This window comes from Silurus meridionalis, chromosome 17 (assembly GCF_014805685.1).
Source record: "Silurus meridionalis isolate SWU-2019-XX chromosome 17, ASM1480568v1, whole genome shotgun sequence".
Lineage (NCBI taxonomy): Eukaryota > Metazoa > Chordata > Actinopteri > Siluriformes > Siluridae > Silurus > Silurus meridionalis.
Window position 1 is genome coordinate 22,027,345 of NC_060900.1, and position 16,287 is coordinate 22,043,631.

Below are 16,287 nucleotides of genomic sequence, written 5' to 3' on the forward strand. Positions count from 1 at the left end.
ATGGAACAAATACACCTCATACCAAAAACACACTTTGGATTAAAAGTAACTGATTTACAAATATGGACACAGGTGTAGTGGTAATTCTATATTATTTGAACAATTGGGTGGGGCTTTTGGACACTACCATTTTAGGGTCAGTAAATATTTCACTTTTTAGTTCTTATTCTCCAAATATCAATCTCACTGCATTGAGCAGCATTACACAAATGTGTTATCTTAAATAACATTGCATGACCCAGAATTGCAGTATTAAAGTAATATGCTGGATAGACAATGTAGTAAACATTTCTCTTACTTTCATTTCCTCTTTGCTGCTATCACTGTCTCACTGTCTTGCTTCTGATGTGATGCTTGGTTCACTGCCCTAATGGGTCTGACTTGGAATGGTTTTTATTTTACTTGACCACAATACATCCAACAAAGCAATTAGGATATATCTGTTTAAATGAATTATGAATTGTCTTAGTCCACATTCAGCTTGTTGTTACACTGGTCTCTCCCCCAAAATAACCTGTTATCTATAAGCGATTTAATCACAAGTGGAAAAGAGACCCAAACTACAAGTGTATCATTCACAAAAAAGTTTTAAACTCCTGAGCAACAAGAATTCATGATTTGAATTAAGTGTGTAACAATAATAAATTATTAATGAGAGATTTAGGAAATACATATCCCTGACTAATCTATTTCATATAGAACACATTTATTATATAGAAACAAATGCTACAAATGCTCTGTGTATGATTGGCAGTGGCAATCAACTACTCACACATGATTATTCACACTAAACCTCTACAGCTGTTAGTCTGTTTGCGAGTTAGTCCAATCTAAAACAAAATTTACTACATTTACTAATTGCTTCGATTATTTTAGCACTGAACATAATCAAAGGAACAACAAACAAAACAAAACCTGGCCTGAAATGCAAAGTGACTAAATCACTAGCAGATTTTTTTCAACAACGTGTTTAGTATAATTTGTTTATACACACACTTTATTTTATCTTTTTGTTCATTGGTCCAAATTTCAAGAACACGTTAGATTATTGCAATTCTGCATCTGTACTTTAGTCCATTTTGCTTTTTGAGGCTCAAATCTGCAAATAAATCCCATAATACACAGCAGGTTTGGTTCCCTTTCTGGAAATTCAGAAGATTCAGAGTTAAATTGTTTTCTTACTGCAATTGTATCTTCACAAATCTCCCCCAAAATAACCACAAATCTCCACAGCTTCACTCCACAATCTAGTGGAAGATTTTCCCAGAAGGTCGGAAATTGTTATAAAAGGAAATGTGACTAAATGTGTAATGGGATGTTCAAAAGCACCAAAGTCCGCCAAGACGCACACATCTGGGAATTAAAACCAATCGTGTGGAAACATAGCAAAAGTTCCTTTTGATGTCCTGATTATTTACTTCATATATTTTCATGCGAACCCAGCCATTAGGGTTGCACAAGCCCGGATAAATGGGGAGGGTTGCGTTAGAAAGCATAACAACAAATATGCTGATTTTGTCTTCATGCTCTACGTTGAGTGTGGTTTAACTAATATTAATCATACATTTGCATAAAGCATCCATATTTGTCCATCCGCATTTTGATTAAACTTGAAAAGTATTAATATAAGCTCCATTTAGAACAGACACAAATGTGCAATATATAAACCTAGACCTCCCAAGCAACAAAGTCATGTGATGTAAAGCATTGACCATCACCATATTTCCTACACCCAGATGAATTTATATCTAAAAATATCAAACTCATATGGTTTCTGATTTTCATGGTTGTACAGCAACCTAAAAAAATTCTAAACAACTTGATTCGATTTTGTTGAGCACAGGAAGTAAATATCCACTCAATCCTATCTCAAACATGTGGAAGGTTTTCTTCTTTAAGAATGTTCCAACATTTAAACACAATCTATTCAAGTCTTGCATGATTAAACCTCAATAAGATTTAACTTCTGGAGGTACCAAGTAGCCCTACTTCTTATTACCTCTTCATTATTAAAATATTGTTCCAGCTTTTTTATTACTTTGTCTTGTTTTGTACTGTTTACTCAGACATAATGATGAAAAACCCTCTTATTACTTAGATTGATTTTCATTTCTGACTTTATTTCCAAAGAACAAGAAACAGCATCTCACTTTTTTTATATCCAAGCAGTTTTAGACCCTCATAATTGAATAATTATGCAAAGGAAGTTTAAATATACATAAATTTTCTCAATTATACTGCACCTTCATTTAATATAGCAAACTAAATGTGTCAGAGTTGACAGTGCCAATATAAAGCAGGTTCCCCCTTTATTTATATTTAATAGTCTGCAGCAGCCGAGACTGACTTAATTAAAATGTTTGCATCCTCAACACATCTGTGGAAACACCATTAATTATATCTAATGCTTGCTTATTTACTCTTATTGACTGATATGATTGCACATTCCGTGCAGGTAATAATTAGGCTGTTTGTGAATGGCAGAAAGCTTATGGGAGGTTAATTTGTTTCCCATGGACCTTTTCCTCTGATGTTGTTCACTTTCATTTGGTTAATGTGTTGCTATTGAAGATACGGCTACAAGATTTAGAAGGACATTTAGGTTTGCCTCATTTTGCAGTAAATGCTGAGTTTGTGGTTTGTATGCAGAAGAGATTATGGAATAATAGCATTGGGTGTTAGTTTCTCAGTAGTGCGTTTCAGAAACAAATCACTGTCCCTATGTCATTAGTTCCGAGCTTTAATGAACAGTAAAACAGACCTGATAACTCAATAGAAATAGTGAATGGTCGCACTGAAAAGGGACGGGGGATGGGTAAAAACACACTACTGTATCAATATAGTGCTTTCGCGATGTATAAACTGTAGTTTTGCACCAGCCACCATGTACTTAGGGGCAGAAAAAGCTGCCACCCATCTGGTTTAGTCAGAAACAGTATATATTAGAAATAGTATGTAGCATTTTTTCCTAGAATAGAAAGACAGAAAATGTGTATATAAGCTTTTCCAGTGTCAAAAAGAGACAAGTGGCAGCCATTTTCCCCTAACGCCTGATGTTTACCATTGAACCTTTTAGATACACACACTCTGGTTTCTGCCAGAACATGTGTGACTGCTTGCACTGACCAAAGGAGAAAAGCATACAGCATTTATACTCACTTCGATTACTAACTACTAGCCTGTTTTTACTTTTGGCCAAAGAAAATACAGCTTTTGACCATTTTAATCATTTTCACAAGCTCTTTTCAACAGGGCCATTTTTACGATTCCATATTTAACTACACCAGACGTCAAGTGAGACCAGCTGGTAGCCAATAAGAATCATGCATTTATGTTAGATCTACATTTCTGAATGAAAACTAGACTCTGAGCATAACAATTTCTAGATGACAGCTTGCGAAGTTGGCTTCTGTAAATTTTTATTAATATATATATTAATACATTTTAGTATTAATAAAAATATATAAAGGTTGGCAAGTCTGGTAAAGTAGTAGTCATACTGCTAATTATTTAGTCAAGCCTGTATGGGAATATCATATTAGAGTTGAATGCTTGTAATACAACAACCATAATGGATGTAATTGGCAAACGGTTTGACAATCTCTCATATATTCCATTATCTAGCTGCTTCTGGTCAGGGTTGAATGAAGTCTTATAGTGTTATAGTGTTATTTATTTTTTTTTAACCATGCCAAGTCTTTATGACATGACAAATAGAGCTGTTTGTTTTCATGGGAAAAACACATTGCTGCTTAAGGTCAAGCCACATGACAAAATATATTCTTGACTTTTCTGTTCAGGAGGTGACATACTGTTTGGCTGCCAGCATTACCGAATCAAAGTAAAAAAAAATTATTCATTATTAATGAGATGACTACTTTTGGATGATACATAGAAAAAACACCTCTGGTGAATAAGCTTGAGAAAAAACTATTTATATTTTGAAAGTCAAACTAGCCTGAGAAGGATTACAGAACCTGGTCTAAGGTAACATAAAATACATTATCTAGTACCAGTGGCAGGCCTTCAGTGGGGACGTCACCGACTTAATCCACCTCTTAATACCACTACTATCACATCACAATTATAAAAAACATCAATACAATACAAAAACACAACATAAAAAAGTCTAACTTTGATGTATTAATGTGTGCAGAGCTGTACACGTGTTTTGCTAGTTTAACTTAGCTGTACCAGTTTCCCCCTGACCAACTAATCAGAGAACGGAAAAATGCTGACATTATTCGCTATGAGGAGAATAAGAAATCTGATTAGTTAAAAAAACAGAGCTATTTATTAAGGAGACTATGGTTAAAAAAATGCCAGCAGTATTGATTTTGAAGGCTCTGGGCAGATTAGATTGACAAGGCAGCACATAGAGCCTGAAATCTGATTGGACAAAAAATCTAACATCCACATACACGTACTGGAAGCAGTGTAGCCGAGAGAAATGCTACGAAATGAAGAGAATAAACTGTTGGCAATAAATAATACAATTTCATGGAACAAATATAAAATTTAGGTTGTAAATGTAGGTCAGTGCTTCTGATAGTGTTTAGGCCAGCAGAGAAGGCTTTGCTGGTCCTGACCGCCCGCCACTGTCTAGTACAAATGGAACAGGTAATAGCAATACCTAAATATATTCACGTCTTAGAACGATAAACTACCTACTGGATGATTGGTTGAAGTATGCTTAGTAAGCCTTTCTACATGCTTTGAGCCAGTCTGGTTAAAGTAGATCTTGCTGATCACTGCTGTTGCGAGTCCACAGGGATGGGAGGCTTATCCATCTGCAGGGCTTGGAGTCAACAGGAGGCAAAATTGACAGTCATAACAGGAACGAAAGGGGATTTCAGAAAACCCAAGTTTTTCCTGATTGTCATGCTTGTGGTCTTGCCTCACATTTAAGTAATATGTGAAACACAGAAGCATCTGGAATGGTTGTGCCTGGCATCAAAAAGAGAGTGAGAGATAAAATGTAAGTGAAAGAGGAAGAAAATATGGGTGGGGGTGGTGGAGATGGGGTATATTAAGATGTAAATGCTGTACTAATAGTATTCCCTCATGCGCTGCTGTCTGTGACTTAAGATATTTAAATGATTAGTCATGCACAGCTGTTACTGATCTGCCAAAGAATGATTGACACAACAAATTAAAATAAGAGGGTGGGGGGAACAAATATTAAAACTTGTGTTTCTGCATTGAAGCAGAACAAAATCTTCTCCTAGGATATGAGATCCTATGATCATAGTGTCTGATCTGTGGCTTATGTAGATCTGCAAGACATCTGCTTTTATTCAGCCATAAAGAGGAAAGGTTTTGATTTTAACATTGTTTTCTCAGAATACAAACCTATAGTTTGAAAGACAGGGTTCAGATTAAATTAACTGTTAAATTAACAAATATGTAGGGAACAATAATACATACAGATGTTTTCAGACAGGTAAAGTTAACAAGAACTCAAATGGAGTGAAAAACACGACGGGTGTTTTATAGGATTATATATAATTTTTTTTTTTTACCAAGATTGTGTAATGCCTCAATTAAATTTTGTAATGCCTATTATATTTAATCAAGCAATGAACATCCTTCCATTGTCTATATATAAAAATGCCATTAAGGTCCAATTAACATTGGATTTTGGATCAGGATGTTAAAGAAAAAGAAAAAGGTGATAATCCCTTCATCCAAAAAGCATAATGGCTCACTCAATGAAATATATATGAATCATATGCTAGTGCCTTCACACTCACCAGATCTAATCCTGTTGAATACCTATGGGATATCTTGGAGTGGTGTGTTAGATAGCACTTGTTAACACCATCATCAAGACGGGTGATCTTTCTGAAAAAGGTTCCCCCAGTACAGGTCTGTGACTTAGAAATGATTCCAATGTACACCGAAGATGTTTTAGTGAAACACAGAGTCTTAAGTGTCAGTTGTTTTGCTTTTCCATTATTTGCCATTTGTGTGTATTGAAATTTATCAGCAGTTCATTGTAACTATCAAGTGTTTATGAATGGGCACATAGTTACTTATATTAATAGGCATTACAAAATTTAATTAAGGCATTACACAATCTTGGTAAAAAAAAATTTGATATAATCCTATAAAACACCCGTCGTGTTTTTCACTCCATTTGAGTTCTTGTTAATGCAGCAGAAAGAATGAGCCTGTGACTAAGCTAATTTAGTGTAATGTACTTCACCCACATATGTGTATGATAATGTGTCTGATAATGGTTACTTCTATTACATTTTAAACCTGGGCGATTGATTACTTTCTAAACCTTCTACAACCTATTCAGATTAATACTTGCTAGCTGCAATTACAGCTTTCAGTCTGTAAACAAATTAAGACCAGTTTAGAACACCCTTAACCAATCCCACTGCATTGCTGTGACCTTGTGTTTGGGACCATCATTTAAATGTGACGTTTTCCGTAGCCTTTTTAACAGAATTAAGCAGATCTTTATTTTCCTTCATCTATTCTGGATTTAATAATAAAAAATAAGAAAAAAAAAGACTAGATTCTAAGAAAGACACCATTCCTGGAGCATGACGCTGCCACCACCATTTTTTAGTAGACATGGTCTGCATTGAGGTATGTTTAGTAAAACACCCACATCTTTACTGGGTCACTCTTGTGCTTTCATATACTTTAGTTCCTCTTTGAGCAATGGTTTCTTTATTACCACCCTTCAATTCAGTCCTCAATTATGTACAGCTCTTGAAATGGTGGTCTGGCGCACCTTCACTTCACTCTCAGCCACTGTATTCTCCAAGGGAGAGTCCTGTCTGTGTAGTAGATAAGTGGCTTTAACATCCTTTGAATGCTCCACAGTCTTAATGTTCACTCCTTTTCATCAGAATGACACAACTGTGTTCTTGTTAAGGAAAATATTGATGCTGCATTTAACAATTCACAGTAAGAGAACATGATATTAAATACCGGCAGGAAACATTTGATTATTTAACTTTGTTATTTGGACAAATTAGATAAATTATAAAGGGTTGATTCTTTTGCAAACTACTATATGGTAAATCTGGTTGTTTTGCACCCAAGGGATACAATTAAGTTCCTGAACAAGAAAAGAAATATATGACAATATATAGGGAGCACAGAGGAACTGGTTAATGCATGACTCCTTAAAAAGCCATTTGTAGCTCTGCCTCTGTAGTGTATCACTGATTCAGCTGCTATAGACATGCATGATGTGCCATCAACACCATCTAGACCTCCACGCATCTAGACCTTCTACATTTGTTAAACTTTTACATTGCTGCTGCTCTTAAAGATGTAATGGATTATGAATGATCTATTACAACAAATAGTCCATAGTTATGTAACAACTGTTTTTTGAAAACTTAGAATGGGGGGAAAGTGTGTCTGTTTTTATTGAATGGAAACTTATATGACAGCTCTGGCTGGTCTACAACACACGTTTTCCCTTGGCTATAAGTTTGTATAACAACCAGACACACAACTTTGGCATAATAACGGAGTGAATTTTGCAAGGTTGAATTCCTGCTGATATGAACACTAATGAATAGTAAATTGGGACAAAATATTTTGATAGTTTTCACTGTAACAGTAACACTTCTATAGTGCATTTTTTAAATTATTATTATCATCATCATCATCATCATCATCATCATCATCATCATTATTATTATTATGTAAATCGATAAAATTCTTTAAGGGCTGCTATAAATACATGGCTTGTAGCATCCAATAACCCTAAATTCCAAAGGGAAGAAAAAAGCAAGGCAAGGTTCAGAAGACTAGAAAAACAACAAAGACTACAAAAAGAGTCTACCATGGTTACAAAAGAGGATAAATACAAGAATAGCCATGACGCAGTGCAATACAATACAAATACCAAGCAAAGTAAGGGAGAAAACACAACACTATTAAAAGGGCACTAAAAAGTGAAAAACAAGACAGGTTTGTCCAAGATCTCAGTGCAAAAAATTCAACAATAATAGAGATTGCCCTCTGGTAATCTGGAGAGGATTTGTCCATTGTGGATTTTTCCTTAAAGCAGTCCTCAATTGCATGTGATTTGATGCGTCTTCATTTATTACTCTCAGCTGTATTTTCTGTATTTAATTGACTGTTAAAGCGTATAACTGTGGTTTGTCACCTTGTTAAATCTGACTGCTTATTAGATGTGTACAGTTGACATGACATGACATTCTTAAGGAAATTAAACCTTAGAAAGAAGAACATGTGGCAGATGCCCTTATCAAGAGCAACTTACAAATATCTTGTTAATACATGTGAGTAGTTAAGAGTTAGGTGCCTTGCACTGACATTTGGAGAGTTGTTGGGATTTTAACTCACTGCCTTCTGATCAGAAGTCTTACCCACTAAGCTGCGACTTTACCTGAGATCAGGAGCTGAAATCATTGGTGATACTGGTGAATCTAAGTAGCTAGTAAAACTTAATTACATCTAAACAAAAGTGGTGTATATATAATGTAGGATATGCATTTTTTTGTTACAGTTGAAAGAGCAGCAGACACACACAAGGAGATCGTTAGCATTCGCTACAGGCTACCATGTGTCAAACTGTCCATCGCTCCCCCTCGGCCATCTCATTAGCATGTCACACACTGTGCCCCGCCTCCACTCACATTTACAACCCTCCCCTAATATGGATTTTTTTAATTTCTGCAGAAAGTGTACTGATTTAACAAAAATCAATTACTTTTTATACCAAGACATGATTGTTGACATGAGTTGTCGATTCTGAATCTAAATCGAATGGTAGGATTATAATAAAGCACTCAATCAACAAATTGTTTCTATAGTAACAACTTCTTCACTTGGATGGTGGATGTACAAAATCTAAGGCAAACAATTAACTGATAAAAAATATGCTGTTATTTAACAAAAATAAAAAGGTTTTCGTTAAAGAGATGTTGAGTCAATATTTATGGAAGATTCTCAATTCACCATATACACCAATCAAACAACATTGCTACCACTGAAGGGTATAATGAATAGCATTAATTATTTGGTTACAGTGACACAAAAGGTAAAAGGTGTGATATATAAGCAGCATGTACTAAGCAGACGTACAAAAACTTCGTTACTGTTCTTAAGTAGATTTTTCTGGTATCAGTACTTTACTATTTATTTCAGTGAATCTTTTACATTTTATACACAAATATCTGTACTTTGTACTTCTCACATTTTGAAATCAGACTCGTTACATTAGTTGTAATACTATTGCGTGAAATGTCGATATTTTTCTTCTCATTGCATGCCGTTTTCAGCCATTCAAATTCCTGTCATTGCGTGTTTTTTTTTTATCTACCACTGGGGTATCCTTTCCTGGTTATCACACACCACAGATGTAGGGTAGTTTACGAAGCTAACAATGAGCAAGGCAGAAGGCAATAAGAAATATGGGGTTAACGTGGATGAGACAGAGGGAGTCAGTGATTTAAACATAACTGAGACATTCCTAATCACCTGATCAACATCATTATCTTGTCTGTGCTTGTGTTTTATATGTTCAGGCTGGATACATTCATTAGGTAATACAATTTTTATTTGTTTTAATTAATATATTAAATTAATATATTAATTTTATATTAAATATATTCACTAGGGCTGTCAAAATTAACATGACAATAACGCGTTAACGCAAATTCAATTCAACAGCACTAATTTAATTAACCATTAATGCAGCGTGCGTTTCTGTTTGACCATTTTTAAAAAATGTAAATAAATGAATATATAAGAAGCGAAATGAAAACTTTCAGCGCAACACACGTTTATTCACGATGTCCTTATTTTACTCAGATATAAAAAACCTTTTAATCAGTAAACATTTGTTTAACTGATGTGCCAAGTCTCAAATCAAACACCAAAACGGTGCGCACATCCTACAATTAACCCTCTGAGGTCGACAAACGTGCGGCTGCTTTTTGTGGCATTCTTTCCGTATAACGCTCTCAATTTAGTCTTTTTTGATTGTACAGAGAAGAGCAACACATTATTCAAATCTGTAAAAGGTCTACTTTAATTTGTATACACTCATAATAACGACATAAAAAATGCTGTGCTTTTGCAAAATAAAGAAAACCGACAGGGCGCTCCCTGCCATCTCTGTCATCTCTCTTCACAGACACATAAATAAAACAACCTGAATCTCACTGAATACTCGCCTCACAGACATAACAAATATATGTATATTAAGCTCGAAAAGTCTACTTTTAAATAAACCAATTCACCTCGAATACAAATATTCTCAGAATAATTTAATCCGTATAAAATTTAGAAGAGGTACAGTTTCTCCAGTATTGCCCCATTAGCCGTCTGTGTTGAAACATAGCAAAGGTTTCTTTTAGTGTCCTGATCTTGTTGTTCTTCTTTTTTTCTTCTTATTTCAGCTTTAGAAGTCATTGTTATTGTTATTTACAGACAATTGTTATTTACAGACAATTACATTATAAATGTCATGACAATTCATTCCACGTTTGTTCCTCCACTCTTTTATGACAATGTTCCACTACATTTTGGAGTGTGGGTGTGCAGATTTGTGCTAATTCAACCGCGATGGTGTTAGTAATGTCAAGTATTGATGTAGGGTGAGGAGGCATAGGGTGCAAGCAGTGTTTTAATTTATTCCAAAGGATTTAGGTCAGAGCTCTATAACAGGCCACTCAAGATCTTCCAATCCAACCCATGCAAATCCTTATTTAGCGGGCTTTGTGCACGGGACGTTGTCATGCTAGAACATATTTGGGTCTCCTAGCTCAAGTGTAGGGAAATTTTAATACAATGGAGAAAAAAACAATTCAATTATAAATGGACTTCATAATGTAATTGATTGTGAATAGACAAGGTATCAAATGTTGTGGCTAAGAATTGGTTAGTTTGCTTTAGAGTATTGTAATTCCATTCTAAATTCTTCTCTCAACTGTTTTACACAAAAGGCAAGTCTGCCGAAACCATCAACACTAAAGAGCCATAAAGATCATCTCCCAGTGTGACTTTGACCCCTTCTTGCTCAGGTGTCGGACTCCTCCTTGTCTCCTGAAGGATGTCCACTCACCTGCATGGAGCCCTTCACAGTGCGAAGGCTCTCATGTCGCAGTTTGCAGCTGCCACCACTGGTCTTTCGACAGGCTGAACAGTACTACTGTGATAGAAGATCAGAGACGGAAACGGCACAGCCACGGCCCACCAGCCTCCCCCTGAGAGCTCCACCGCTCATCGCCATCACCTCTGCTGAGAACAGCAGGTACGAAGCTGAACCTTTATATATAATGCTGGTTACATAATTCTTTGTTAAGGTTACACTTTCTGAAAGGTGCCTTTTACCTATTTAGGAAACCAAAGCATCCTCTCAGAGGCTTCTTTTAGGTTTAAAAACATGTAACTGCACTCTAGAGGTTACAGATGCTAAATTTACTGTATGCTTGCATTTGGATTCACCAACACTGTAGACTTCTTTGCCATCCTATACATTTCAAGTGCTAGTGTGTACACAAGAATTGCCAGTGCTGAATGTACTGTATGATGACAACATCAATTGAATAGAAAGTTTTGTACACTTGTACAATAGCTAATTTGAATTATGCAAATAATATCATTCTAACTTAGAGACTGTTTCCTTTTAGATATTGTGGGAAACATTAGCATACTTTTGTTTGAGCTAGCCCTCGTGTATTTGTTTAACCTTCATCTGCTTTGCTGTAGTAGACTACCTTTCAGGATGTTCTCTAGGATGCTTTAATCTGGCACCTACCCATGGATAAACTGTTGCTTGGAATAATTTTTTTGGTGTTCATCATGTAACTAAACTTAAAAATGTTAAACCTGCATGATAGTCTCAGACAATAAACAGCAACAATCTTACTGTTAAGATTAATTGTTTTGTCGATCCAATATAGTGTCCATGCTACAATTCAGGTATAGTTATAATCTTAAATTTTTTGAAAAAATCTAACACATACATTTATGTCTTATCTATCTATCTATCTATCTATCTATCTATCTATCTATCTATCTATCTATCTATCTATCTATCTATCTATCTATCTATCTATCTATCTACCTACCTACCTACCTACCTACCTACCTACCTACCTACCTACCTACTTATCTACCTACCTACCTCACACTTTGTCTCTTTGAGAGGAAAAACCGGAATGTTTCTTTTTCGAAATGAATGTTTACTCAACTGGTTGCTGTAAATGTCAGCTCTGAATTTACATTTGGATTTGGCATGTAACATTAATCTCAGAAACGAGCTATGCTTAGCTCTGAACCATAATTATTTCATTAATAATGAGTTCTGTATTTGTAATTTGGATCGTGCTGCGAATACCGTAGCAGCTCTGCTAAGCTGAATTGCAGTAGTCTTTTGTGTTAGCTTAGTCGAAAGTGTCCGCTGTTAAATGAGCTGTGAAGGTTAGGAGGAAGAAGCATTCCTGTCAAAACAACTATTTGTTATTGTTGGAGTTTGTGTCGAATAAATTAGATAAGTGATCTCCATCTAGAGACTGAGTGCTGTCAATCAGATGCTAAGCTACGTGCAACAGCAGTTTGCCTCTTTGGCATATGGTCTGAAATTCACCAGAGAGATTAGCTTTTTCATCCGCTCGTAACAGAATTAAATGTTCATTTAGTAAAGAGAATCTACATACTGAAACACATCAAATGTTTTGATGTTTAAAATATTTGTGATTTTTGATTTGATAATTGTGTAATCTCGCCGCTAATTTATCAGCATGTATTGATTTTTGTTTTGTTGTTTCTGTGAGATGTCATGGGGTGTCTGCTGTGGTGGTGTCACATTGAAAACAATGCTAACATATTTACAGTGGAGTTTAGCATAAAGGAAAACAGGCAGAACATGTTGTTAGCTCCTGAAAACAAAAGAACAGCAATAGCTTTTTTCACTAACCATTTCCCAGCAATGTTAATATCATCTTAATGAAAATTGCAGGTTTTACCAGAGACAACAAATTGTTGTAAGTCTGCATTGAATTCTGTCCTGGAATACTATGCAGTTCTGTACCGTTACACTGAATTAAAGCAAACACTCCTTGTAGCTATTTATCGATCTATAAGATAAATAGTTCAATGGTGATGGTGATACTGTTTGCAAAATATTTTAAGCTTTGCATACTGATCTGTTTGCACAAAGTCTACATATAAGGAGTGAGAAAGCTGGACAAATTCATTGCTTCAGTCAGAAGGTACATCCAAAAAAAAAAAAAAAAAAAAGCATTGTGGATAATGTCCCCTAATCTAACCAAAAATTCTAAAACAGACATGTCAGCAGACATTTAAAAGAAAAAAACATTTCTATACAAAATAAATCTAATAAAATTTGCCATTTTAGATCAGAGGTCTAATTATTAATGATTGCAAGTCATTCATGGTGGATGTTCTTTGAAAATGTTGGCTTAATTAAGGCACCTCTAAAACATATGTAAGTACACTGATATTAAATGCAAATGTATTATGCCACTATGGAGAATAATGCACCTTCACTGTGGTTCTGTTGTTTTATACTTGAGCGTACCCATTTCCATCACACCCTCAATGTAGGACAATAAACAGCTTATATTTGTTTGTTGAAATGTAATAAACGACAGATTTTCTATATGTGGATAATTGCTTTAAGGAAATATGCATTACGATAGACTAATATGTCGTTGGGGTGGAAATGGGGGTTCGGGCGCTAACCTAAAACATCACACGAGACAAATCTATTGACTGTGTCCTTTTTAAGTTAATAATTGGATAATACCTTAGTATGCATACTGTTAATGGGTTTGTATTCAAATTTACAAAATGTGCATGCATCTATTAATAATTTCTACATTAACAATATATATGTGTGGTTGGGTGATATTTTAATATCATATGTTTGTAATATATGTCTATTATTCAGTGTACTCAAAAATAACTAAAATGCTCTTCAAAAGGTAGACATTTGCCTTTTCACCCCACTATACTACTATATTCGTGACCTTAATCTCCACATTTGATCCAAAGAAGCTGCAACAAGATCTCAATACGTTTATTCTTCTTCTTCTTTTAGCTGCTCCAATTAGGGGTTCGCCACAGCGGATCATCCGTTTCCATACTATACTGTCCTCTTCATCTGCCTCCTTTAAACCAATTACCTGCATGTCTTCCCTCACTACATCCATAAACCTCCTCCTTGGTCTTCCTTTTTTCCTCCTTCCTGGCGGCTCTATCCTCAGCATTCTCCCCAACGATGTACCCCATGTCCCTCCTCCTCACGTCTAAACCATCTCCCTTACCTTTCTCCAAAATGTCCTGCATGCACAGTCCCTCTAATAAACTCATTTTTAATCATGTCCATCCTTGTCACTCCTAATAAAAATCTCAATATGTTTATACTTCTTTTTGTTAATTGAATACATAAGAATATGATTTCTTTTAAAAGGTAAAACAAACATAAATTAGTAAAATAAAATAGGGGTTAGGTGAAGGGCTTTAAAATGTTTAGCTTGCTCAACTGTATCGCAAGCACATATAGGGATTATCCTTCCTCGCCATTTCAGATGTTGGAAAGTCAGCCTTACAGTTGTAAGGTTTCATGTTATGCTTGAACAGAGCACGTAAAAGATAACGATGTCTGACTGAAAATCTGATAAGAAGAAAGGAAGACCAATGAAAGGTTTTATCATCAAATGCAATTTCATGGTCAGAGCGAGCAAAATTTTGTGCTTCAGCACTTTCTGTCGGATTACGGGTCGGATTTTACACCTGCAGGAAAGCATCAGCACCTGTCACCTGCACTGAGAGGAAACGCTAGCTTGATGGATTGCACCATTAAATGAACTGACATGGCAACCGAGAGTAGTTAACAAATCATTTACACATTGTCAATAATTTACAGCTGATGATCTTAAGTGTAGCTATTCCCAATAACATAGCGGCAGTGACAATATTTTATTACTGCACTTTATTTACTCATTCATCTTCTGTAGTGCAATAGGCCAGAGGATTGCAGTGGTGCATCACTGCTCCAGCATTCGCGGTTTGATCCTGAGATTGACTTACTGCTTGTGCGGACTCCCAAAAACAATATTTTTGATCGATTTTCTATACTGTATTGCCCCCAAATTGGTGTTAACTTGTGAATGGTGTGTCCCATCACGGATTGCATTCCTGCTCAAATCCACTTTCCCCAGTGGATTTATTGTTACCTTAAACATGAATAAATGAATACATTTTTAATAATCGGCTTATTCTGGTGAATCTAGAGCCAAGTTCAGGAACATCGGTCATACACATGTTTTAATTAAAGACCCATCCAGCTGCAAGTTTTTGAGAACACTCCACACAGAGGATGCAGCATCACTACCCTATTATGCTACCCTGTCTGCACATCACGACATGCATGTACCTCTTCATCACTACTTTTACTATACTGTATCATAATACATGAGATACATGCAACTGTCTTCAAGAAGCTTTATTCTAATTTCAAACATATACAGCTGGTACAGTAAACATTGAAATGAATCACAACTCTTTTTTCCAGGAAACGGTGTACAACATAAAACTAAACAATGCTTCCATAAATCCTTAATTTATGTCATAGTCTGCTTGTAGGTTTCATAGAGTAAGAATTTCATTATATAGTGTAACAGACAGTTTCCTGTACATTGACGAGGATCGACAGGATTGGAAATTAGTTCATTAGCATGTAGGACGTTTTGGAGACAAAGTAAGGGAGGCCAGATTGAGATGGTTTGGACATGTACAGAGGAGGGACATGGGGTATATCGGTAGGAGAATGCTGAGGATGAAGCCGCCAGGAAGGAGGAAAAGAGGAAGGCAAAAAAAGAGGTTTATGGATGTGGTGAGGAAAAGAGGCAGACGTAGAGGACAGAGTGGTATGGAAACAAATGAACCGCTGTGGTGACCCCTCACAGGAGCAGCCGAAAGAAGAAGTACATATGACAATAAACGTTTGAATCTTGAATCTACACACTAACATTTTGCATGCAATCACTGTGCCACCATCTTGGATCTTGAAGGAAGATCTTCTCACGTTGTTGTGTTAAGAGGTGTGTTTATCATCTGAAATTAATCACCAAGCATGCGCTGTGTCTCTTCGCGAGAAGAATTCTGTTTCTTTTTTTCAAATGAATGTTTGTTCATCTGCTCGCCCAGAACGTCGGCTCTGAACTTGTGCTTGCGTTTGGATTTGCCGTGTGAAATAAATCTCCGAAATGAGCAATGCTGAGCTCAGAATATGATTACACCTTTAATAAC

General features: G+C 35.7%; 1 protein-coding gene across 1 annotated transcript in view; it reads left to right on the forward strand.

Moving 5' to 3' along the window:
- Nucleotides 1-16,287, forward strand: part of pde4d (phosphodiesterase 4D, cAMP-specific) — a 169,526-nt gene that overhangs the window by 8,764 nt on the left and 144,475 nt on the right. Inside the window, exon 3 of the mRNA XM_046870704.1 lies at nucleotides 11,031-11,260. Within this exon, the coding sequence (XP_046726660.1) occupies nucleotides 11,031-11,260 (230 nt within the window). The remainder of the gene's footprint in view (nucleotides 1-11,030; nucleotides 11,261-16,287) is intronic.